This window comes from Trichomycterus rosablanca, chromosome 15, assembly GCF_030014385.1.
Source record: "Trichomycterus rosablanca isolate fTriRos1 chromosome 15, fTriRos1.hap1, whole genome shotgun sequence".
Classification (NCBI taxonomy): Eukaryota; Metazoa; Chordata; class Actinopteri; order Siluriformes; family Trichomycteridae; genus Trichomycterus; species Trichomycterus rosablanca.
This window is the reverse complement of record NC_086002.1, coordinates 28,562,575-28,588,459: the sequence shown is the minus strand read 5'-3', so window position 1 is coordinate 28,588,459 and position 25,885 is coordinate 28,562,575. Positions and strand designations below refer to the sequence as shown.

The 25,885-nt window shown below is 39.2% G+C and overlaps 1 protein-coding gene across 1 annotated transcript; it reads left to right on the top strand.

The window, feature by feature from the left end:
• The first annotated feature begins 230 nt into the window (after positions 1–230).
• On the top strand, positions 231–23,295 carry LOC134328721 (NLR family CARD domain-containing protein 3-like). Its single transcript, XM_063009902.1, has 11 exons — positions 231–277; positions 1,471–1,587; positions 3,908–4,024; positions 5,824–6,505; positions 6,992–7,196; positions 7,562–9,344; positions 10,846–11,019; positions 12,110–12,283; positions 12,476–12,652; positions 12,905–13,268; positions 19,688–23,295. Exons 4-10 carry the CDS (start codon positions 6,458–6,460, stop codon positions 12,909–12,911), a joined length of 2,568 nt encoding a protein of 855 aa, XP_062865972.1. The 5' UTR covers positions 231–277; positions 1,471–1,587; positions 3,908–4,024; positions 5,824–6,457; the 3' UTR covers positions 12,912–13,268; positions 19,688–23,295.
• Positions 23,296–25,885: the final 2,590 nt, after the last annotated feature.

The following is a 25,885-nucleotide window of genomic DNA, read 5'->3' as shown; positions in this document are numbered from 1 at the left end:
ATTGATTCAATGTAATAAAAATTGCATTTCTGTGCTTCTTCAGTAACACATAAAGGCTATTTAATCTTATCCTTCACACAGAACAAAAATAATATATTTTATTACTATCTGATTCTGTATGTCTAACTGTTTAAAAAACTAAAATCCTTTCTTTTGTAGATTCAGGTTACACTCGCTTCTTTGAACTCAGAACGTGGGAGATTTGAAGGCGCAGTTGAAGGCTGCATCGAGTAAAAGTAAACGTGCGCTCTTCTGTTTATGTGGAGAGAAAATCACGGTGAGTTTGTGAATATAAAGTTGTAATATGTAAATGTTATTAATCCGTATTTGATTGAGAAATGTTTAGGATTGATTTTATTATTCGATATTTTTTTCGGTGAGTAAACTGTCTGAAAATGCGTCACATTTAACACCGTTATTTAGGCCTCCACACCAACCCAGATATTTACACGTTTTCTGTGTTTTTCTCTCATCCACACGAACTCATAAACCCACGATTAATGAAAACAGGATAAAGAGATTTCTGAAAACTGCTTCTTTGTTTTCGTCTGGATACTAAAATGTAGCTTTACACCGTAAACGTGACGTCAGCGCGCTCGTGTTTACATATATGCAGGCGGTGGACAAAATAACAGAAATCAATAATATACATAAAATAATTATTTACTAGTTTATTATACAAAATAATAGAAACACACAATAATATACGTAAAACATAAATTAATAAACATGTATGAGAGCATTGCATCAAGAGTTCAAAATGTGTCCACGCTGTGTGTGATTATAAAGAAAGCACTAATCTAACACATTGATGAGAGTGAGATTGTTATTAATACACTTTCATTCATATAAGAATGTTAAATCAGATCAGTGCTGGTTGACTTACTGGCATACTGGTGTAAAACTAAAAGCATTACAGAGCAGTTTTAAATCTCAGTTTATAAAACGGATAGTTCCGGTCCTAAAATCTGATTTGCTGAGCTGCGTTCGAAGCCGTTGTAAAATCCCCGATAAACGCACACCTATGACCACCTCACATCATTCCATATTAATACGCCACTGAAAAGAAAAAGTGAATGTTATGTTCGCCCTCATGTTGCCTAGCAACACTTAACGGACTACGTGATTTCGCGGAAGAATGCTTTTTGTAAGTGTTTTTGTAAAATAAAAACATTTATTTATTGAACATTGTTGTATTTTATTATATTTTATGTTGACCGCCGTTTCGCGTCGTGCCAAAACGACCTTCCCCGTGATAAAATCACAGTAACGCACGGTCTCTTGTGGCTTATTGCTTTATTTGACAATTCTTTTTTTTTTATTAGAGTATGTGACTTCAGTTTAATTACACCAGCTCAGCTGTGTGATTACTGTATCATGTCCTTGGTGGTGTTTCTCTGAACTTAAACTTTTAGGTGCCCTCATGCTTTTTTATTTAGTTATTTATTTTTGGTTTTACTTGTACTCCAGTGTGATGGAGGGTACGAGACCAGATTCACCTGAACCCAGCTGTGTCTCCATGAAGAGTGACCGGTCAATGCATCCTCCACTTAACTTTAAAGATGAAGGATGTTCTACTGATCTGAGGTCAGTATAATCTCATGGTGTGTCAGTGCCTTAGACCACTGCATCACCCATGGACTGTGCTCTGAACACTTTTAGAATCCACTGTATATTTAAGCAATAGAACACTCGAGGTCGTGTGTTATCGCGAATAATGTTATTTGCGATAACACACGACCTCGAGTGTTCTATTGCTTTTATACAACAGTTTTTACAAAATAAAGAAAATGAATCAAAGAAGCCCTGAATTTCATATTAAATATGCTTTAATATTGACAATACCTTTCGCCAAAAAGTAGTTCCACAACGAATATTAAGTTTATCACTACAAAGCAGACATTCCCAAGTTGCAAAAACTCATTTCAGGGAGGTAAGAACAACAAGAAGAAGAAAGCAAGAACCTCCGAAGGGAAAAAAAGAAATAAAAAAACCTTTCGCACACACCAAAGGCTATGGATGAAAACAGAACTACTAGGGCTTAACTAACTGTGCGCGTTACAAACACATTAATGTTCCCTACATAGTGCACTAGATTGTGTATCAGATCATGGATATATGTTCCCTACATAGTGCACTAGATAGTGAATTAGACAATTGGTTATGTTCCCTACACAGTGCGCTAGATTGTGTATCAGATAACGGATTTAAAACGCAACCTGGAAAAAAAGTCTGTGTCGCCTGCGTGCGCGTTAGTGTGCATGAAGCTTGTCGTTAATGGCAACGCGTCAGCGGAGTAATACCATTGTGGTGTGAAAAGACCGTGCTGTTATCACGAATATCAGCACGTTTAGAACGCTTCTCAACCAATCAGATTGTAAGATCGGAACTACCTGTTGTATAAGTTAAAATATACAACCCCTAATCAGAAAAACTTGGGACAGTATGAAAAATACAAATAAAATAAAAATGCAATGTTCCTTACATTTACTTTGACTTTTATATGATTGCAGACAATTTGAACGCAATATTTTTCATGTTTTATCTGCTCAACTTTATTTCACTGGTCAATATACCTACATATACAGGGGCAGGGGCAATTTAGGGCTAGTAATGAAGTGAAAATAAATAATGATGCGATTCCAAACAGGTGATTGTAATCATGGTTTGGTACAAAAGCAGGTTCTCCAGTTTGTCAACAAATGTGTGAGAAAATTATTGAAATGATTAAAAACAATGAACCTCAAAGAAAGACTGGAAGAGATTTGCATATTTCTCCCTCTACAGTGCATAATATCATTAAACCATTAAGGGAATTGGGAGGAATTTCAGGATCCCCCAGATAGCACTGCATCAAGAACCACCACTCAACAACAGCTGATATAACCACATGGGTGAGGGATTACTTTGGCAAACCTTTGTTAAGCTCTACAATAAAGAGTTACATGCACAAATGATACTTAAAACTGTGCAAAAAAGAAGCCTTATGTTAACCATGCCCAGGCTTGGAGGCATTTAGGATGGACCCTCACACAGTGGAAATGTGTATTGTGGTCAGATGAATCAGCGTTCCAGTTCTTTTTTGGAAAAAATGGACGCCATGTGCTCCAGACCAAACACAAAAAGGACCATCAGACTGTTATCAGCAACAAGTCCAAAAGCCAGGGTCTGTCAAGGTATGGGGGTGTGTCAGTGCCATTTGGCAAAGGTAATTTACACTTCTGTGATGCAGCATTAATGCAGAAAAGTACATTGAGATCTTAGAGCAAGATATGCTGCCTTCAAGACGTCTTTTCCAGGGACATCCAGCATTTTTTAACAAGACGATACAAAACCACATGCTGCACATATTATAAAGGCATGACTGTGGAAGAATAGGGTACGGGTACTGGACTGGCCTGCCTGCAATAAATCACTTGGTATCCTCTGTGCCAAAATGTTTTTTAAGTGTGGTGAAAAGTAATGGCAACATAACAAAGTGGTAAATTCTTTACGGTCCCAACTTTTTTTGGAATGTGTTGCAGACCTAAAATGCAGGAATGGATGTTTATTAATAAGTGAAATGAAGTTGAGCAGATAAAAGATGAAATATCTCAGGTTCATCCTGTCTGCAATCAAATAAAAGTCAAAGTAAATGTAAGGAACTGTGTTTATTATTAATTGCTTTTTCCATACTGTCCCAACTTTTTTTGATTTGGGGTTGTAAATAATTAAATTGGGTTTTGACTACAGATATTTTATATGGGCTGATAATTACTAATCAGAACTAAGTAAAGTTTAAAAAGAACTAGTTTAACTCTGATTACTTTGTAATATTATTTGTGGTGTTTCTCTAAAAACTGAAACTTTCAGGTCCCCCCTGCTTTTTTATATAGTTTATTTATATTTGGTTGTACCTGTACCCCAGTGTGATGGAGGGTGTGAGACCAGATTCACCTGAACCCAGCTGTGTCTCCATGAAGAGCAACCAGTCAATGGAACAGCCACATAACTATAAAGATGGAGGTGATTCTACAGATTTGAGGTCAGTATAATTATATGGTGTGTCAGTGCCTTAGACCACTGCATCACCCAAGGACTGTGCTCTGAACACTTTTAGAATCCACTCTATATGTTAAAATCTACAACGCCAAATCAGAAAAAGTTGGGACAGTATGGAAAATACAAATAAAATAAAAATGCAGTGTTCCTTACATTTACTTTGACTTTTATTTGATTGCAGACAGTTTGAACCCAAGATATTTAATGTTTTGTCTGCTCAATCTCATTACATTTGTTAATATACCTGCATCCCTGCATTTCAAGCCTGCAACACATTCCAAAAAAGCTGGGACAGGGGCAATGTAGGGCTAGTAATAAGGTGAAAAAAACTAAATGATGATGTGATTCCAAACAGGTGATTGTAATCATGGTTTGGTACAAAAGCAGCATCCAGGAAAGGCTTGATGAGCAAAAATGATCAGAGGATCTCCAGTTTGTCAACAAATGTTTAAAAACAATGAACCTCAAAGAGAGATTGGAAGGGATTTGCATATTTCTCCCTCTACAGTGCATAATATCATTAAACGATTCAAGAAATCAGGTGGAATTTCAGTGTGTAAAGGCCAAGGGTGCAAGGCTAAGCCGATCTTTGATCCCTCAGATGGCACTGCACCAAGAACCTGCACTCAGCAATAGCTGATATTACCACATGGGTGAGTGATTAGTTTATCAAACCTTTATCAAGCTCTACAATACAGTTACTGCACAAATGCTACTTAAAACTTTACTGTGCAAAAAAGAAGCCGTATGTTAATCATGTCCAGAAGTGGCATCAACTTCTCTGGGCTCTGAGGCATTTATGATGGACCCTCACACAGTGGAAATGTGTATTGTGGTCAGATGAATCAGCATTCCAGGTCTTTTTGGAAAAAATAGAGGCTGTGTGCTCTGGACCAAAGACAAAAAAGGACCATCCAGACTGTTATCAGCAACAAGTCCAAAAGCCAGGGTCTGTCATGGTATGGGGCGTGTCAGTGCCCTTGGTAAAGGTCATTTACTCTTCTGTGATGCAGCATTAATGCAGAAAAGTACATTGAGATCTTAGAGCAACATGTGCTGCCTTCAAGACGTGATCTTTTCCAGGGACATCCAGCATTTTTCAGCATACACACACATTACAAAGGCATGGCTGAAGAAGAAGAGGGTACGGGTACTGGACTGGCCTGGCCTGGCCTGGCCTGCCCTGCCTGCCTGCAGTTCTGACCTGTCCTCAATAGAGAACGTGTGAAAAATTTTAAAACGAAAAATGGGACAACGACGACTCCGTACTGTTGCACATATTAAGACGTGTTTGCAGGAAGAACGAGACGAAATAAATGCTGAAACACTAAATCACTTGGTCCAAAATGTCTTTTAAGTGGTGAAAAGGAACAACAACATTACAAAGTGGTAAATGCTTTACTGTCCTAACTTTTTTGGAATGTGTTGCAGGTCTGAAATGCAGGAATTGATGTTTATTACTAAATGAAATGTAGTTGAGCAGATAAAACATGAAATATCTCAGGTTTATCCTGTCTGACATCAAATAAAATCCAAGTAATTGTAAGAAACTCTTAGTCTTTTTTTGATTTGGGGTTGTATAAGTTATCAGTAAATTGGGTTTTGACTACAGATATTTTATATGGGCTGATAATTACTGATCAGAACTAAGTAAAGTTTAAAAAGAACTAGTTTAACTCTGATTACTTTGTAATATTATTTGTGGTGTTTCTCTAAAAACTGAAACTTTCAGGTGCCCCCTGTTTTTTATATAGTTTATTTATGTTTGGTTTTGTACCCCAGTGTGATGGAGGGTGTGAGACCAGATTCACCTGAACCCAGCTGTGTCTTCTCCATGAAGAGCAATCAGTCAATGGGACAACCACTTAACTTTAAAGATGGAGGATGTTTTACTGATCTGAGGTCAGTATAATCTCATTGTTGTGTTAGTGCCTTAGATCACTGTGCCACCTAAGCACCCAACTCTGAATACTTTCTGAATCTAAAAACTAATTAGAACTAAATAAAGTTTTGAAAAAATTCTCTGAGTAAACATGACTGAAATCCGTGCCGCGTCGGTGGAAAATGTGTGTGTGATGGGAGGGTAAGAGATCAGATTCACCTGAACCCAGCTGTGTCTCCATGATGAGCCACCGGTCAATGCAATGCACTTAACTTTAAATATGGAGGATGTTCTTCTGATCTGAGGTCAGTATAATCTCATGCTCTAGTGATCTAGTTCCTCCTGATCAAACACATTAACTTTATTAAACTTATTCAACTAGTCAATTCATTTATAGAAATATAGAATATGTTTCAATAACTGGATGATGGAACATGCTAGTGTTCAGTACTGTTCTGTATATTTATTGATGTTGTATAATAAAAACTGAAAGGTTGCACCATTGTTTGTCTTTTTATTACCAGACCACAAAAGATGAAATTAAATGTTACTTACAGAGATCAGCTGGAATCCATATTTAAGGTTTGTATGTATGTGTGTGTAATAATAATAATGATGCTAATCTAGTTTCCCTTTGGTTAAATAAATACTGTTAAGGGGTTGTATGGTTGATTTTTGATTCTAGACCCTTCTTAGATGTTGTTCTGGTTCTTACTTAAGTGAATGGGTTTTTTTGGGTTGTTTTTTTTTGCCATACAGGGTTAATGGGACTCATTAGAGGTATTAAACACACAACCTTACACATTTTAAAGGTTGAGACTGGTTTAGAGGTGAAATCCCAGTTTAAAGTGTAAGCACATTTTATTAAACATTTATTGTTTATTAATTTACTGAACTTAATATGCAGAGGAAAATAAAACAATGTGGCACACACATGTTATTATACTAAATATATTACAATAATGTTAGAACTACATCATTTCTTATATGGTCACATCACTCACTCATCTTTCTTTATTACCTCATGGTGCTTATTGTGATGATCTGTTTCTCTAAATTCCTCAACAGGAACTGGAGCTCAAAGTCATCAGCATGTTAAAGAATGAGCTAAACAAGTTCAAAAAGCTACTGAATGAAGATTACCCAGCATGCTCTGAGCAGGAGGTGAAGGATTTAGAAGATCTGAGTAGTTTCAGAGAGGGGGCGCTAAAGATCACTCAGAATGTTCTGAAGAGCATGAACCAGACAGACCTCGCTAACACCCTGCAGAGGAGTAAGAGACCTAAATACTTAAATTATTCATTTATTTAACATTAGATAAAAAATATTTAATATCCATCTTTACATTTTCGTTTCCAAAATAATCTAGGCTTTTGATTGGTCATTATATTATATTATATAATGTTTTATGAGCATCAGGTACTTGATATTAGATGAGAATTCTAACTATGATATTGGTCACTAGATCTCTACAAATCCATTATAATTTAAAATACAAAAACCTATATTTAATATTATTAAAAAAAAATAGGAAATTAATCTATTATTTGTTATCTATTATTTATTACAATTTTAAATTATACACTGTGTTTATTGATCATGCAGTAAAATATTGATTCATAATTTTCTGTTTATTAGAACTATTAGTCCCTGTATATCAGAAAAAACTCAAATCCAACCTGAGAGAGAAATTTAAAAGAATTAATGAAGGAATCTCCCAGCATGGAAGCTCAGCACTTCTGAATGAGATCTTCACAGAGCTCTACATCACAGAGGGTTGGAGTGGAGATGTCAATAATGAACATGAGGTCAGACAGATTGAAGCAGCATCCAGAAGACCAGCAGCACAGGAGATTCCCATCAAATGTACCAACCTCTTTAAAGACTCGTCCATCAGAACTGTGCTGACTAAAGGAATCGCTGGAATTGGAAAAACAGTCTCAGTGCAGAAGTTCATTCTGGACTGGACTAAAGGAAAAGCAAATCAGGACATCATCTTCATATTTCCACTTCCTTTTAGAGAGCTGAACTTGATGAAGCAAGAAAATCTCAGTCTGATGGAACTTCTTCATCAGTTTTTCCCAGAAGTGAAAGGTCTGCCATCATTAGACTGTGATGTTTATAAGGTTTTGCTCATCTTTGATGGTCTCGATGAGTGTCGACTTCCTCTAGATTTTCAAAATAATGAGCAATTGTGTAACTTAACAAAGTCAGTAAAAATGGATGTGCTTCTGACAAACCTCATCAAGGGGAACCTGCTTCCCTCTGCTCACCTCTGGATCACCACTCGACCAGGAGCAGCCAATCAGATCCCTCCTGAGTGTGTAGACCAGGTAACAGAGGTACGAGGGTTCAGTGACCCTCAGAAAGAGGAGTACTTCAGGAAGAGGATCAGTGATGAGAACCTGGCTAGTAAAATCATCAAACACATAAAGTCACCAAGAAGCCTCTACATCATGTGTCACATTCCAGTGTTCTGCTGGATCTCAGCCTCTGTTCTAGAGAGAATTCTGGATGAAGCCGAGGGGAAAGAGATCCCCAAAACTCTGACTCAAATGTTCACTTACTTTCTGATCTTTCAGATAAAACACACGGAACAAAAGTACCATGGGAAATCTGAGCCTGATCCACACCAGACCAGTGAGACTATACTGGCACTGGGAAAACTGGCCTTCCAACAGCTGGAGAAAGGAAACCTGATCTTCTATGAGAAGGACCTGACAGAGTGTGGCATCGATGTTAAAAACACATCAGTGTACTCAGGAGTCTGCACCCAAATTTTTAGAAAGGAGTTTGGGCTGCACCTGGGTCAGGTCTTCAGCTTTGTGCACCTGAGTGTTCAGGAGTTTCTGGCTGCTTTATATGTATTTCTCACCTTCATCAACAAAAACAGAAATGTGCAGGTGATGCAAAACACTGGATTCTTTAACATTTTTAGAAACTATACAAACATGTCTGACTTTCTGAAGAGTGCAGTGGACAAGGCCTTACAGAGTAAGAATGGACACCTGGATCTTTTCCTCCGCTTCCTCCTGGGTCTCTCACTGGAGTCCAATCAGACTCTCTTACAAGGCCTACTGCCACAAACAGGAGGTAGCTTTTACAACACAGAGGAAACAGTCAGGTACATCAAGGAGAAGATCAGTGAGAATCCCTCTCCAGAGAAATCCATCAATCTGTTCCACTGTTTGAATGAACTGAACGATGATTCTCTAGTGCAGGAAGTCCAACAATACCTGAACAGAAGAGGTTATGCTTATAACGATGAACTCCGTCTGTCTCCTGCTCAGTGGTCGGCTCTGGTGTTTGTGTTGCTGAATTCAGATCAGCAGCTGGATGAGTTTGATTTGAGGAAATATTATCCATCACATGAAGGTCTTCTGAAGATGCTGCCAGTGGTGAAAGAATCGAGAAAAGCTGAGTGAGTCATTTATTGATAAACATTTGATTTAAGGGTTCATCACTAATGATTCGATTTATGTAACTGAGGGGGTTGTTGCAGTCTGATCTCAAAATGTGTCTGAAATGCACATCTAATTTAATAACTTTAATAAAGTAAATAATAATGCAAACTTTTCTGCACCAACTAACTTGCACTCTGCTGATTATAAAAATCTGATGTGAAATGGAGGAAATCATAAACCACAGAGCTCTAAAAACATCAGGACTAAATGCAATAAAGAGACAAAAAATAACAAGTAATAAAGAGAGAAATGCATTATTATTAGACAATATTTTTAAATGAAGACATTCATGTTAGCATGAACTCTGGTGGTGCAAAGGTAAAGTACACTAACCTACTTTAGTTGAAGGGAATTGATCTGACTGATGTGTAATCATGTTTTCTATGTAGAGCTTCCTGATAATAATTAGTTCCCAGTTGTGCTGTGCAGAAATACACAGTGAGAGTGAAAATAGTGAGTACCGTATTTTCCGCACTATAAGGCGCACCTAAGAGCCTTAAATTTTCTCAAAAATCTGCCGTGCGCCTAATAATCCGGTGCGCCTTATGTGTGCACTGAGTTCCAAAATCTGTAAAAATGTTGTTGTGCGACTTTGGTAAGCGCTCCGCTTGATTGACTATCGGACCATTTCCCGCTGACACAGGGACGTAATACGTACACTACGTACGCTGGCAGCGATAAACCAATCAGAGAACATTACGTAATACGTACAGTACGTACGCTTACCTCCGCCACGCCTCCGGTAGGTATACTACCGGTATGCTGCAAAACAACATTTGTTTGTCTAAGGACCGCCGAAAATGAAAAGCTGGCCCAGCTGTTCAATTCAGACACAGAAGATGAGGACTTTGATGGATTTGTGGGAAAAGATTGATTAAAACATAATGTGAGTGTATTGTTAAATAGTAGAATAAAGTTCAACTAAACTCACTGTTTTGCTTCCGTTACATTTTTTTTGTAGACCTTATGTTTTAGCATGCGCCTTATAATACGGTGCGCCTTATGTATGGGTTAAGTACAGAAATAGACCCCGTAATTGAGACTGCGCCTTATAATCCGGTGCACCTTATGGTGCGGAAAATACGGTAATTATAGAATGTAAATTTAATTTAGATTAAATGATTAGACTACTTCATACTGGTCAGGACCATGGTGGATCCAGTGTCACTTGAAAACATTTGCAAGAAAGTAGAAACACTCCCTGGTGATACACACACACACACACACACACACACACACACACAGTCACTCCCATCTACGTCTCAGGATGGAGACAGAAATCAAGTTGTCATCTATAATCAGTGGGTAACATTGTATTCTCAGTAGCTGCACGACTATATTTAACGCTTCCACTGTTTTGGACTGTGTAGAAATGTGAAGCTCCGCCTTTTTGTAAATCAGTACAGTAGAGCAGTCCTTTCATCTGCAATGCAGTCTGATCTGATTATTTCTCTTCAGGTTGTGGGAGTGTAATCTAACAGAGAGAAGTTGTGAAGTTCTGTCCTCAGTTCTCAGTTTAAACTCCTCCAGTCTGAAACATCTGGACCTGAGTAACAATAAACTGAAGGATTCAGGAGTGAAGCTGCTCTCTGCTGGACTGGATAATCCACACTGTAAACTGGAGATACTTGAGTAAGATCTTCACTTTCATAAAGTTTTATACACATTCATTTATTTACACTAATCACTTCATTCTGGGAAACAATCAGTGTAAACAAATAAACTCAAATGTCAGGGCAACACACACACACACACACACAGACATCCCAAGTATCCCGGATGTTCCGGGAGTCTCCCGCATATACATAGCGGCTCCCTGATGCCCGCAAGTCAGATAAAATCTCCCGGAATCTAGAACGAGCGGCCAAGAGCGCACACAGACGACACAGACTTTTTTCCCGATCGCGTGTGGGAAAGAGAGCCAGAGTGATAGACAGGCCGTACTTGCTGTGGTAGCCTACCTTGTGGTAATGCGCTCCCCCCGTGTGCATATTCATGAAGCGCATGCAAAACAAGGAGGGTTCTGGTTGGCCTCTTCTCTGCAAAGAGTATGTCAGTCAGCCAATCAGTTTTTAGTGTGGGTGGGCAGTGTTTTTTTTTCTCTCCTGGATAGCATGCGTTCAGTGAGTGAGAGAAGGAGGCAGGGCCTTCCAAAAAGAGAAAATACAAAACTAATTTCACCTCTGACTACTCGAAAGTGTACCCATGTTTGATAAAAGTGAAAAACAATGTCTTTGCTCTACTGTTTGCCATAGTGATTTCAGCATTGCCCACGGTGGGCTAAATGATTGTAAAAGGCATGTTGAGGTGACAAATATACATATTAGCCTTCTCAATTAGTTGGCTAGTTGCCAAGTATGCGCTGATGGCCGAAGCAAGTGGCGATGAAGTACAATGAAGGCTTGCATAATTCCCCAGAATAGGCCAATTTAGCCTATGTTGTAGCCCAAGCTGTAAAAAGTTGTTATGCACAGTCCTGTATCAGAAAGTAAAGTTCTGTTATCACCCATATTCTTTGGTGTGTGTGACAGGTTTTTTATTTATTTTTGTCACACACTTTTAGAGACAATGTTGAAATTATTACTGATTCTGAATCATCAATTTAACTGCTTTTAGTTTGATCTGCAATGCAGTCTGGGTAATATTATCAGATCTGCTATCTGGACTTTCTAGATTTTGGACGCCTTTAATTTCTCTGATTGATCTGATTATTTCTCTCCAGGTTGTGGGATTGTAATCTAACAGAAAAAAGTGGTAAAGTTCTGTCCTCAGTTCTCAGTTTAAACTCCTCCAGTCTGAAAGTTCTGAACCTGGGTTACAATAACCTGAAGGATTCAGGAGTGAAGCTGCTCTCTGCTGGACTGGAGAATCCACACTGTAAACTGGAGATACTGGAGTAAGATCTTCACTTTCACACTGTAGATACAGAAGATCATTCATACAGAAACTGTTATTGATGTGTGTATGAGTTTGATATTTTACTCACTTTCGCCACACAAGATGTTGTCTGGTTGTGGATCTGAATATGGAATGTGGATCTGAGGTGGAAGTTTGTGTGTGATTTTTTAAAAATAATTTTCATCTGCAGGTTAAATAGCTGCAGTATTACAAATGAAGGTTTTACTGCTCTGGCTTCAGCTCTGAAATTTAATCCATCATCACGTCTGAGAGAACTGCATCTGAACGACAATCATCCAAAAAAATCAGGAGTAAAACTGCTGAAGGATCTACTGGTGGATCCACAATGTAACCTGGAGGAACTACAGTGAGTCACTGTTTATACACACACCTAAACACATACACACATGCACACATTACACACACACCCAATGGTATTGTGAAATCAGAACTGCTCATTAGCAGAACTTCATCTGTATCAGGGTTCTTCAGTGAACAATGAATCATGTAAAATGTTCTATCATTGTTCCAGCTGGTATTTGTTGGTGTTTATACTGGTTCTGATTGTGTCGAGTCTGATAAGTTATAAACATCTGATCAGGTCTGATCTCTTCTACAGATTCTGATTCTAATACATACTTGAATTAAGAGAAGAAGAAGATGAAGAGCAGTGGAGATAAACACCTTTTACTCTTAACACTGGGATTCTACATGGTGATGCTTTGTTCAGCTTCTTTATGTTCTAATCTGTAAATTATCTTTACATCACTTCCTGTACAAGATCAACACTCTCAAACCCATACTGAAGTGCTGACGGATTCATCTCTTCATTCTGTACATCAGTACTGTGTACAGTGAAATACACAGTTCAGTGAGATTGGAGAGTCCATCAGGTTACTGCTAGTAGCTAGTGGATTCTCCCCTACCCACAATCCACTGTGATCCTGTGATGTTTCTACCAGTAACCAGTAGTTTTTGGAATGGTATGTATTTGCAAAATTATGATTCAATTGTTATTTACATTTACATATTTGACATTTAGAAAATACTTTTATCCAAAGTGACTTACAGTACTGTGACAGTTTACTGTCTAGGCAATTGAGGGTTAAGGGCCTTGTTCAAGTCCAGTACATTAACCACTTTTTTGGCTATTTAACCACACATTTTAACTAACTGATTAAAGCAATAAACTACAATAGATTAAAATGATGATAAACAAAGTGATGATTCTTATTAATGATGTTAAATATAGAAGATGATGATAATGTAAGTATTTGATAAAAGATGCAGTAAGTGTAGCAGTTTTGTTAATGATTATTAATAATATTAACCCTCTGACACATAGTGGTCACTACAGTGGCGGCTATTTAATAGCTGTTTTTTACAAGCACAGGTTTCCATGCTTCAAATGTATATCAACCTCTACAGTGGACACTACAGTTTCAATCATTTCACTTCTACACTGATTTGATGTTCATTATTCAAACAAAATAGTCTAACCAGATAGATATTAGTGTGCTATTTAAAACTCTTAACAATTTGTAATAATGAAACATTAAAAAAAAAGAATAAATAAAATTATTATATATATATATATATATATATATATAAATATATATATATATATATTTATATATACAGTGTATCACAAAAGTGAGTACACCCCTCACATTTCTGCAGATATTTAAGTATATCTTTTCATGGGACAACACTGACAAAATGACACTTTGACACAATGAAAAGTAGTCTTTGTGCAGCTTATATAACAGTGTAAATTTATTCTTCCCTCAAAATAACTCAATATACAGCCATTAATGTCTAAACCACCGGCAACAAAAGTGAGTACACCCCTTAGTGAAAGTTCCTGAAGTGTCAATATTTTGTGTGGCCACCATTGTTTCCCAGAACTGCCTTAACTCTCCTGGGCATGGAGTTTACCAGAGCTTCACAGGTTGCCACTGGAATGCTTTTTCACTCCTCCATGACGACATCACGGAGCTGGCGGATATTCGAGACTTTGCGCTCCTCCACCTTCCGCTTGAGGATGCCCCAAAGATGTTCTATTGGGTTTAGGTCTGGAGACATGCTTGGCCAGTCCAGCACCTTTACCCTCAGCCTCTTCAATGAAGCAGTGGTCGTCTTAGAGGTGTGTTTGGGGTCATTATCATGCTGGAACACTGCCCTGCGACCCAGTTTCCGGAGGGAGGGGATCATGCTCTGCTTCAGTATTTCACAGTACATATTGGAGTTCATGTGTCCCTCAATGAAATGTAACTCCCCAACACCTGCTGCACTCATGCAGCCCCAGACCATGGCATTCCCACCACCATGCTTGACTGTAGGCATGACACGCTTATCTTTGTACTCCTCACCTGATTGCCGCCACACATGCTTGAGACCATCTGAACCAAACAAATTAATCTTGGTCTGATGCAGTAATCCATGTCCTTTGTTGACATGTCTTCAGCAAACTGTTTGCGGGCTTTCTTGTGTAGAGACTTCAGAAGAGGCTTCCTTCTGGGGTGACAGCCATGCAGACCAATTTGATGTAGTGTGCGGCGTATGGTCTGAGCACTGACAGGCTGACCCCCCACCTTTTCAATCTCTGCAGCAATGCTGACAGCACTCCTGCGCCTATCTTTCAAAGACAGCAGTTGGATGTGACGCTGAGCACGTGCACTCAGCTTCTTTGGACGACCGACGCGAGGTCTGTTCTGAGTGGACCCTGCTTTTTTAAAACGCTGGATGATCTTGGCCACTGTGCTGCAGCTCAGTTTCAGGGTGTTGGCAATCTTCTTGTAGCCTTGGCCATCTTCATGTAGCGCAACAATTCGTCTTTTAAGATCCTCAGAGAGTTCTTTGCCATGAGGTGCCATGTTGGAACTTTCAGTGACCAGTATGAGAGAGTGTGAGAGCTGTACTACTAAATTGAACACACCTGCTCCCTATGCACACCTGAGACCTTGTAACACTAACGAGTCACATGACATTTTGGAGGGAAAATGACAAGCAGTGCTCAATTTGGACATTTAGGGGTGTAGTCTCTTAGGGGTGTACTCACTTTTGTTGCCGGTGGTTTAGACATTAATGGCTGTATATTGAGTTATTTTGAGGGAAGAATAAATTTACACTGTTATATAAGCTGCACACAGACTACTTTTCATTGTGTCAAAGTGTCATTTTGTCAGTGTTGTCCCATGAAAAGATATACTTAAATATCTGCAGAAATGTGAGGGGTGTACTCACTTTTGTGATACACTGTATGTATATATATATATATATATATTGTGTTAGGTGTTTATATATATATATATATATATATATATATATATATATATATATATTATTGTTATATAATTATTAGTATTTGTATCTTACCTGATTAAAAATAAGTAAAGGAGACATGGTGTTGTCAGAGTCAGAGAGTCAGAGAGGTTTTATTGTCATTTCAGCTACATACAAGTACATATTGAAACGAAACAGCGTTCCTCTAGGATCACGGTGTAACACGGTACAAAAAGTGCGAGACAAAAACAGTGTAAATACAAAACAGTGTAGGTACAACAATAAATACAAAAAATCCTATAATAAATAACTACAAAAGAAATTCCTAATTATCCCTAATCTAAACAAGTAATTAGAAGACAGGACTAAAGACAAGTGTTAGTACATGATGGTGAATAGATGGTACAATGGTTCATGAGGTAGTGACATGTTGTACATTAGCAGCGTAAAATTGGCAATGCAGATAAGGTGCCTAAAAAGTAAATAAGGTGCAAAAATACAAGTAAGGTGCAGAAATTAAAAAAAATTGTGCAGTTCCAGGAGGTGTGCAAAAAATGCAAGTAGTAAGTTAAAGGTGTTTCTCTGTTAAGCGTGATGATCTTAATGTAGAAACAGAAGAAAAGCTGCTGCTTAGTTTCTTATTCACACAGAGCAGGAGAATCAACAGATGACATCATAATAAACCAGCGCGCTTAAGGCCTAGTTCACACTACACGATTTTTGCCCTGATTTTCGTTCGGCGACTGGTCGGCAATAGATTTGCCGGCTCGGGAGCAACTCGGCGTTCGCTCTGCGATCAAAACTCGGCTCTCAATTGCTATGTGTGAACTACCAACAACTCGATCCGACCGGCTCGCCGAGCGCTCGGCAACCGGATCGAGATTTCTAGCATGTCAGATATCTCAATCTGAGTTGTGCGACTGGCAGTGAGTGCTATGTCGAACAGCCAATGAGAACGCAGGATACAGTGTGAGGGGAAACACAGGAGAGGAGTGTAAACAGGTGGGACAGGGGGATAATATACAGGTCCTTCTCAAAAAATTAGCATATTGTGATAAAGTTCATTATTTTCCATAATGTAATGATAAAAATTAAACTTTCATATATTTTAGATTCATTGCACACCAACTGAAATATTTCAGGTCTTTTATTGTTTTAATACTGATGATTTTGGCATACAGCTCATGAAAACCCAAAATTCCTATCTCAAAAAATTAGCATATTTCATCCGACCAATAAAAGAAAAGTGTTTTTAATACAAAAAAAGTCAACCTTCAAATAATTATGTTCAGTTATGCACTCAATACTTGGTCGGGAATCCTTTTGCAGAAATGACTGCTTCAATGCGGCGTGGCATGGAGGCAATCAGCCTGTGGCACTGCTGAGGTGTTATGGAGGCCCAGGATGCTTCGATAGCGGCCTTAAGCTCATCCAGAGTGTTGGGTCTTGTGTCTCTCAACTTTCTCTTCACAATATCCCACAGATTCTCTATGGGGTTCAGGTCAGGAGAGTTGGCAGGCCAATTGAGCACAGTAATACCATGGTCAGTAAACCATTCACCAGTGGTTTTGGCACTGTGAGCAGGTGCCAGGTCGTGCTGAAAAATGAAATCTTCATCTCCATAAAGCTTTTCAGCAGATGGAAGCATGAAGTGCTCCAAAATCTCCTGATAGCTAGCTGCATTGACCCTGCCCTTGATAAAACACAGTGGACACACCAGCAGCTGACATGGCACCCCAGACCATCACTGACTGTGGGTACTTGACACTGGACTTCAGGCATTTTGGCATTTCCTTCTCCCCAGTCTTCCTCCAGACTCTGGCACCTTGATTTCCGAATGACATGCAAAATTTGCTTTAATCCGAAAACAGTACTTTGGACCACTGAGCAACAGTCCAGTGCTGCTGTTTCTGGTTCAAAAGTGGCTTGACCTGGGGAATGCGGCACCTGTAGCCCATTTCCTGCACACGCCTGTGCACGGTGGCTCTGGATGTTTCTACTCCAGACTCAGTCCACTGCTTCCGCAGGTCCCCCAAGGTCTGGAATCGGCCCTTCTCCACAATCTTCCTCAGGGTCCGGTCACCTCTTCTCGTTGTGCAGCGTTTTCTGCCACACTTTTTCCTTCCCACAGACTTCCCACTGAGGTGCCTTGATACAGCACTCTGGGAACAGCCTATTCGTTCAGAAATTTCTTTCTGTGTCTTACCCTCTTGCTTGAGGGTGTCAATGATGGCCTTCTGGACAGCAGTCAGGTCGGCAGTCTTACCCATGATTGCAGTTTTGAGTAATGAACCAGGCTGGGAGTTTTTAAAAGCCTCAGGAATCTTTTGCAGGTGTTTAGAGTTAATTCGTTGATTCAGATGATTAGGTTAATAGCTCGTTTAGAGAACCTTTTCATGATATGCTAATTTTTTGAGATAGGAATTTTGGGTTTTCATGAGCTGTATGCCAAAATCATCAGTATTAAAACAATAAAAGACCTGAAATATTTCAGTTGGTGTGCAATGAATCTAAAATATATGAAAGTTTAATTTTTATCATTACATTATGGAAAATAATGAACTTTATCACAATATGCTAATTTTTTGAGAAGGACCTGTAGTTTATATCAGAATTAGAGATGCATGAGTACCGATACTGGTATCGGGTATTTGCCTGATACCGCGCTCATTAACTTGTACTCTTACTCGCAAATGAGGCTCCGATACTAAACATCCGATACCGTGTGCCTAGTGCACGTTGCTGCGTTATGCCTAGTTCACACTACACGATTTTTGCCCTGATTTTCGCTCGGCGACTGGTCGGCGCTAGATTTGTCGGCTCGGGAGCAACCCGGCGTTCGCTATTCAACAACTTGATCCGACCGGATCGAGTTTTCTAGCATGTCAGATATCTGATCTGAGATGTGCGACTGGGAATGAGTGACATGTCGAACAGCCAATGAGAACGCAGGATACGGTGTGAGTGGAAACGCAGGAGAGTCTCTGATCGTTCTCTACAAAACATAACAACAAAACACCAACATTGCAAAAATATTTATTAACCTCCAACTCATTAACTCCATTAACTCATTAACTCCATCATTCTAAATAGGTATTGGTATCGGTATCGGCAAGTACAAAAATATATGTACTTGTACTTGGTTGGGAAAAAATGGTATTGATGCATCCCTAATCAGAATACACCGGCACACACACGTTTTACAGTATTTCTGACTTGATCGTCCTCTACAAAACATAACACCTGTAATATTCGGTTATATACTTTGAATGGGACTCTTATTTTGATATACCCGGCATGAGAAACAGTGAGTGTGGTTTATCACTAGTTGGCTTCGCACCAGTGTATGTTACGTGCATGAGTGAATGAGTGTAGCGGGATTTAATAAAGATAAAAGTTATAAAGTTAATATAACAGTGTGGAACTGGAATTATTAATAAAGAGGCAGACACAACATACACGACTGAATCTCTTGCACTCAGGAGTCTTTTCAGTCAGTGTATATTTCACACTACACAACTGATCGTCGATAGGGGGGATTTACACTACACGATCTATCACCAACTGGAATCGCAGGCGAGCTTCTCTGCTCTCCCTAACTACATTTTGTCACGAAAACAAATGCGAGAAGTGACGAAAGGTTTAATGATTCAACGTCCAAAAATGCACGTCAACAAGTAGCGAGAGATTAAAGTTTGTGCACGTAAAAACAAAGAAAAAATTAATGAATCTTAGTGGATTTTGCTTGGATTGTTCTATAGTAAGTTGGAGGTTAATAAATATTTTTTGCAATGCAACGTTGGTGTTTTGTAGAGAACTACAGGGTGGGCCATTTATATGGATACACCTAAATAAAATGGGAATGGTTGTTGATATTAACTTCCTGTTTGTGGCACATTAGTATATGGGAGGGGGAAAACTTTTCATGATGGGTGGTGACCATGGCGGCCATTTTGAAGTCGGCCATTTTGGATCCAACTTTAGTTTTTTCAATGGGAAGAGGTTCATGTGACACATCAAACTTATTGAGAATTTCACAAGAAAAACAATGATGTGCTTGGTTTTAAAGTAACTTTATTCTTTCATGAGTTATTTACAAGCTTCTCTTTGTTTACAGCCATTGACATGTCGCAGAGGTTAACACGTGAGGAGCGGATAGAAATTGTGTTGATGTCTGGTGAACGCAGTACCCGGGTCATTGCAGCAGATTTCAAACCCTACGAGACCACCCATCTCCCATGCTACAGTTAGCAAACTGCTTGCCAAGTTTCGTGAAACTGGTTCAGTGTTGGATTTGCCAAAATGTGGACGCATGAAAACTGTCACTAATGAAGAAACATCAGTGGCTGTCCTAGCTTCATTCAGCAAGAGCCCACAGCGTAGCACTCGCCGCATGTCACTGGAGAGTGGCATCAGTCGAACATCCCTTCGGCGGATATTAGCTACTCACAAATGGCACCCTTACAAACTCCAGCTGCTGCAGCGTCTCAACGAGGATGACCCAGATCGGTGCACTGAATTTGCAGAATGGGCAAAACAAAAATTGGAACAGGACCCTCAGTTTACACAGAACATTTTGTTTAGTGATGAGGCAAACTTTTATGTGAATGGTGAAGTTAACAAACAAAACCACCGCTATTGGTCTGACACTAACCCACATTGGATAGATCCCTCCAAGACTGTTGGAACACAAAAATTGATGGTATGGTGTGGTATATGGGGTACAAAGATAGTGGGGCCATTCTTCATCAATGGAAACCTCAAGGCCACTGGATATTTGAAATTGCTACATGATGATGTGTTTCCCTCTTTATGCACTGAAGCTGGCACGTTCCCTGAGTTTTTCCAGCAAGATGGTGCACCACCACATTATGGGTGTCAGGTCCGAGCATTCCTAGATGAACAGTTTCCTGGAAAGTGGATTGGTCGTCGTGGGCCAGTTGAATGGCCCCCAAGGTCTCCCGTTCTGACCCCCTTAGACTTTTATCTTTGGGGTCATCTGAAGGCAATTGTCTATGCTGTGAAGATACGAGATGTGCAGCACCTGAAACTACGGATATTTCTTCTGCGGTGTTGCTATCAGTGTGTGAAGAGTGGGAGAAGAGGGTTGCATTGACAATCCAAAACAATGGGCAGCACTTTGAACACATTTTATAAGTGGTCAGAAACTTGTAAATAACTCATGAAAGAATAAAGTTACATTAAAAGTTTTCCCCCTCCCATATACTAATGTGCCACAAACAGGAAGTTAATATCACCAACCATTCCCATTTTATTTAGGTGTATCCATATAAATGGCCCACCCTATATAAGGTCAGAAATACTGTAAAACTTGTGTGTGTGTGTGCCGGTGTATTATGATTAGGGCTGCAACTAACGATTATTTTAGTAGTCGACTAATCTGATGATTATTTTTTCGATTAGTCGACTAGTCCGCGATTATTTATGTCATACACTCCATCTCTGCCTTAACATAAAACTCTGTTATGTTATTTAAGTTCCAATATCAAATTAAAATAATGACCCATGAAACATGAATATGAAACTTAAGCTTGATAGTTTAATTAAATATATTTGAAACATTAATACACAATCACAATAAAAAAAATTCAATGAAATAAAGCTTTGGACAGCATTAGAAACTGTTATGTTTCAGAAGTTATCACTCTGGAAGTCAAAAACATTTATAACATGTCGTTGAGAAACATGTGAATGCTGTCTGTGAGGACCTCAGCCATTTGAGAGGTGCATGAACATCTTCTCTTCTCATCCACACTTCATTGCTTAGTGCTATTAATAGAAAGCGCAAAAGAGAAAGCTGTATTAATTATCACAAACTGAAGGCTATATATCATAGTTTATTACAAATAGTGTACTGGCTATGCCAGCTAAACCATAACAGGTTAAATATCTTAACTGAATTATCTGCTGAGCTAACTAGCTATCATTAAGTGGAGGAGGCTTATTATTTAGAATGAATGCTCTTATTAACGAGAGCAAAAAATATGGAAGATGAGACAGGGTAACGTTAGGCTATAATGTTAAGTTATATAACGTTACTCATATAAATGACTGATTAACTATTGCACTTAATGCGTTAGCTAGCAAACAAACCTGAAAAATAGCGAACTCTTAGATAGTTTTCCGACAAGTACTCTAGCATTAACAAACATTAACTACATTGGTTAAAGCACAAAGCGATGTAAAAACTTACCAGAATAATGCTGCTCATCATGGCTGCAAGGCGTTTCACCGTGTTGCTGGCGTGAAACCACAACTCTGCTCTGTAGTGTCTGCGTTCAGCTCGTTTCTTTGGGTTATTTTGGCTGAAATACTTTAGAAAGTTCGGTCTCTTTATCTTTGCCTCTCTGTCTTCATAAACTCCCCGCTGTGCCATGGAAGCGATGCTGTGCCCCCTGCAGTCCCTTTAGTGCATTGCATCAATAAAGACGCATCGACAATGAAATTCCACATCGACAAATTTTTATAGTCGACGTTATCGATTACGTCGACTAATCGTTGCAGCCCTAATTATGATATAAACTGTATTAAGCCCCTGTACAGCCACACTCCTCCCCTGCGTTTCTCCTCATGCTGTATCTTGCGTTAGAACGTTAGAATGTTAGAAATCTTGATCCAGTGCTCGCCGAGCCGGTCGGATCGAGTTGTTGGATAGAGAGCCGAGTTTTGATCAAACACCGAGTTGCTCCCGAGCCGGCAAATCTAGACCAGTCGCCAAGCGAAAATCAGGGCAAAAGCCATGTAGTGTGAACTAGGCATAAGTTTCTTATTCGCACAGAACAGAGCGGTAGAGAGAACAGAGTGGCAACACTCCCATAGGGAACCATTGTAAAGGGGACGGAGACATTTTTCTGCATGTCTTCCGGGTTTTGGGGCTAGTGAATAGTTCCAAACATTCACTTTCAACCCATAGAGCCACATTTATTTCCACTACTTAGCAAGCATTTTCAGCGGTATGTTGCTTTGTTTGAAAAAAAATAATGAATTTGATTTCATTAATATACTTAATCCTGTTATTGTTTAGCATTTGCTCAGCACTAAATGTTTTGGCTTATGTGTAAATAAAAACGTAACATTGTCAAAATAAAAGAAGCATGAAACGATCACACCAATCAGTGTTTTGTTCTTATGATAATTTTAATAAACATTAGTGTCAGATTAATGAATGACACTCGAGTCTTTTCACCTAAAATGAGTTGATTCATCAAGAGTCTTGTTACAGAAATGATCATAAAACATTAGAGCCATAATAAATCATGCTACTTTTACTTTCATACTTAAATAAATCATGCTACTTTTACTTTCATACTTAAGTACATTTGAAGGTAAATATTTTAGTACTTTTACAAAAGTGGAGGTAAAGAGTATTTTTACTATTACTACTACTTTTGGGTGGCACGGTGGCTTAGTGGGTAGCACTGTCGCCTCCCAGCAAGAAGGTCCTGGGTTCAGTTCAGGTCCAGGTCCTTTCTGTGTGGAGTTTGCATGTTCTCCCCGTGTCCGTGTGGGTTTCCTCCGGGTGCTCCGGTTTCCTCCCACAGTTCAAAGAGGTATATTGGAGACACTCAACTGTCCATGACTGTGTTTGATATAACCTTGTGAACTGATGAATCATGTGTAATGAGTAACTACCGTTCCTGTCATGAATGTAACCAAAAGTGTAAAACATGACGTTAAAATCCTAATAAAATAAACAAACTACTACTTTTACTAGAGTAATTTTTTACCTTGGATATCTCTACTTTAACTGAACTACATGGTTTGTGTACTTTGTCCACCACTTACATTAGACAAAATGAACTAGTGCATATTCATAATGAATTCATTCATGTATTACATGTAGGAATCAATTATTAATCACTCATGAAATAAGACATGAATGAAGCTATTTCATGTACCTGCACTATAATGTTAAAGGTACGGTAGTGTGTTTATCAATCTGTTCATTCAGTGCAGGTAAACCTTATGAATCCAGCCACATGGTTTAGTGCCAAAATCAACCAAAATCAATATTGTTATGAATCCTCAGGAAAGTGAAGGGAGATTAGTTTATGCTAAAAACAACTCTTATGCAAAAAAACTTTTTAATCTCTGTACTATATCTTGTCTCTACTACTTAATGACATCACATTTTATACAACAGGTAGTTCCGACCTTACAATCTGATTGGTTAAGAAGCGTTCTAACCGTGCTGATATTTGTGATAACAGCACAGGCTTTTCACACCACAACTGTATTACTCCGCTGACGTGTTGCCAGTAACGACAAGCTTCATGCACACAGGCACGACAGACTTTTTTTTCGATCGCGTTTTGAATCTGTTATTTGATATACAATCTAGTGCACTGTGTAGGGAACATAAATCAATTGTCTAATATATTGTCTAGTGCACTGTGTAGGGAACATAAATCAATTGTCTAATATATTGTCTAGTGCACTGTGTAGTGAACATGAATGCGTTACCTGATATACAATATATCGCACTATGTAGGGAACATAACCAATTGTCTAATTCACTATCTAATGCATTATGTAGGGAACATAAATCCGTGATCTGATACACAATCTAGTGCACTATGTAGGGAACTTTAATGTGTTTGTGACGCGAACAGTTAGCTTAATAGCCCAGTTAGCAGCTCCTAAAAGTTCTGTTATCACCCATAATCCTTTGGTGTGTGCAAGAGGTTTTTTATTTCTTTTTTCCCTTCGGAGGTTCTTGCCTTCTTCTTGTTGTTCTTACCTCCCTGAAATGAGTTTTTGCAACTTGGAATGTCTGCTTTGTAGTGTTAAACTTTATATTTGTTGTGGAACTACTTTTTGACGGAAGGTATTGTCAATATTAAAGCAGATTTATTATGAAATTCAGGGCTTCTTTGATTTATTTTCTTTCTTTATTTTGTAAAAACTTGTATAAAAGCAATAGAACACTTGAGGTCGTGTGTTATCGCGAATAACATCACAGCTGTGATGATCTACTCGCCTTCGGCTCGTGCCTGCGACCAAATCACAGCCGTGATGTTATTCACGATAACACACTCCCTCTCGTGTTCTATTGCTTAATTCACTGCTGCCGGTCCCATAGGAGAACATGACAGCGTGGGTTTGTTTAGAACTATTGGAGGGTTACTATTAGGGTCTGCTAATCACCTCCTCATCAACTCCTCACCAACTCATCATCAACTACTCATCACCTCCTCATCTATTTCTAATCACCTCCTCACCACTTCCTCATCAACTCCTCATCCCCTCCTCAACACCTCATCACCTCCTCACCAACAACTCATCACCTCCTCACGAGCTCCTCATCAACTCCATCATTTCCTCACCAACTCCTCATCACCACCTCATTGCCAACTGCTTATTACCTCATCAACTCCTCACTAACTCTTCACAAACTCAACTCATAAACTCCTCATCAACAAATTAACTTTCAAATTAACAAATTAATCAACTACTCATCACCTCATCTATTCCTCATCACCTTCTCATCCCCTCATCAACACCTCCTCATCCCCTCCTCAACACCTCACCAACTCCTCATCAACTCCTCACCACCTCATTGTCTGACCTCCTCACCAACTCTAAATCACCTCCTCACGAACTCCTCATCAACTCATCACCTCCTCACCAACTGCTCATAAACTCCTCATCAAAAACTCCTCATCAAAAACTCATCAACTACTCATCACCTCCTCATCTATTCCTCATCATCTCCTCATCCCCTCCTCAACACTTCCTCAACATCTCCTCATCAACTCTTCATTAACCCATCACCACCTTCTCAACACCTCATCACCTCCTCTCGAACTCCTCATCAACACCTTACCAACTACTCATCACCTCCTCACCACCGTCTCAACTCCTCACCAACTCATCACCTTATCACCTTCTGATCAACTCATAAACTCCTCATTAACATCTCAACTACTCATCACCTCCTCATCTATTCTTCATCACCTCCTCATCCCCTCCTCAACATCTCCTCATCAACTCATCACCTCACCAACTATTCATCACCTCCTCACGAACTCAACTTCTCATCACCTCCTCACCAACTACTCATCATCTCCTCATCAACTCATCACCTCACCAACTATTCATCACCTCCTCACGAACTCAACTTCTCATCACCTCCTCACCAACTACTCATCACCTCCTCACAAACTCTTAATCACCTCCTCACCACCTCCTTGTCAACTCCTTATTACCTCCTCACCAACTCATAATCACCTCCTCACGAACTCATCAACTCCTCATTACCTCCTCACCAACTCCTCATCACCTCCTCACCACC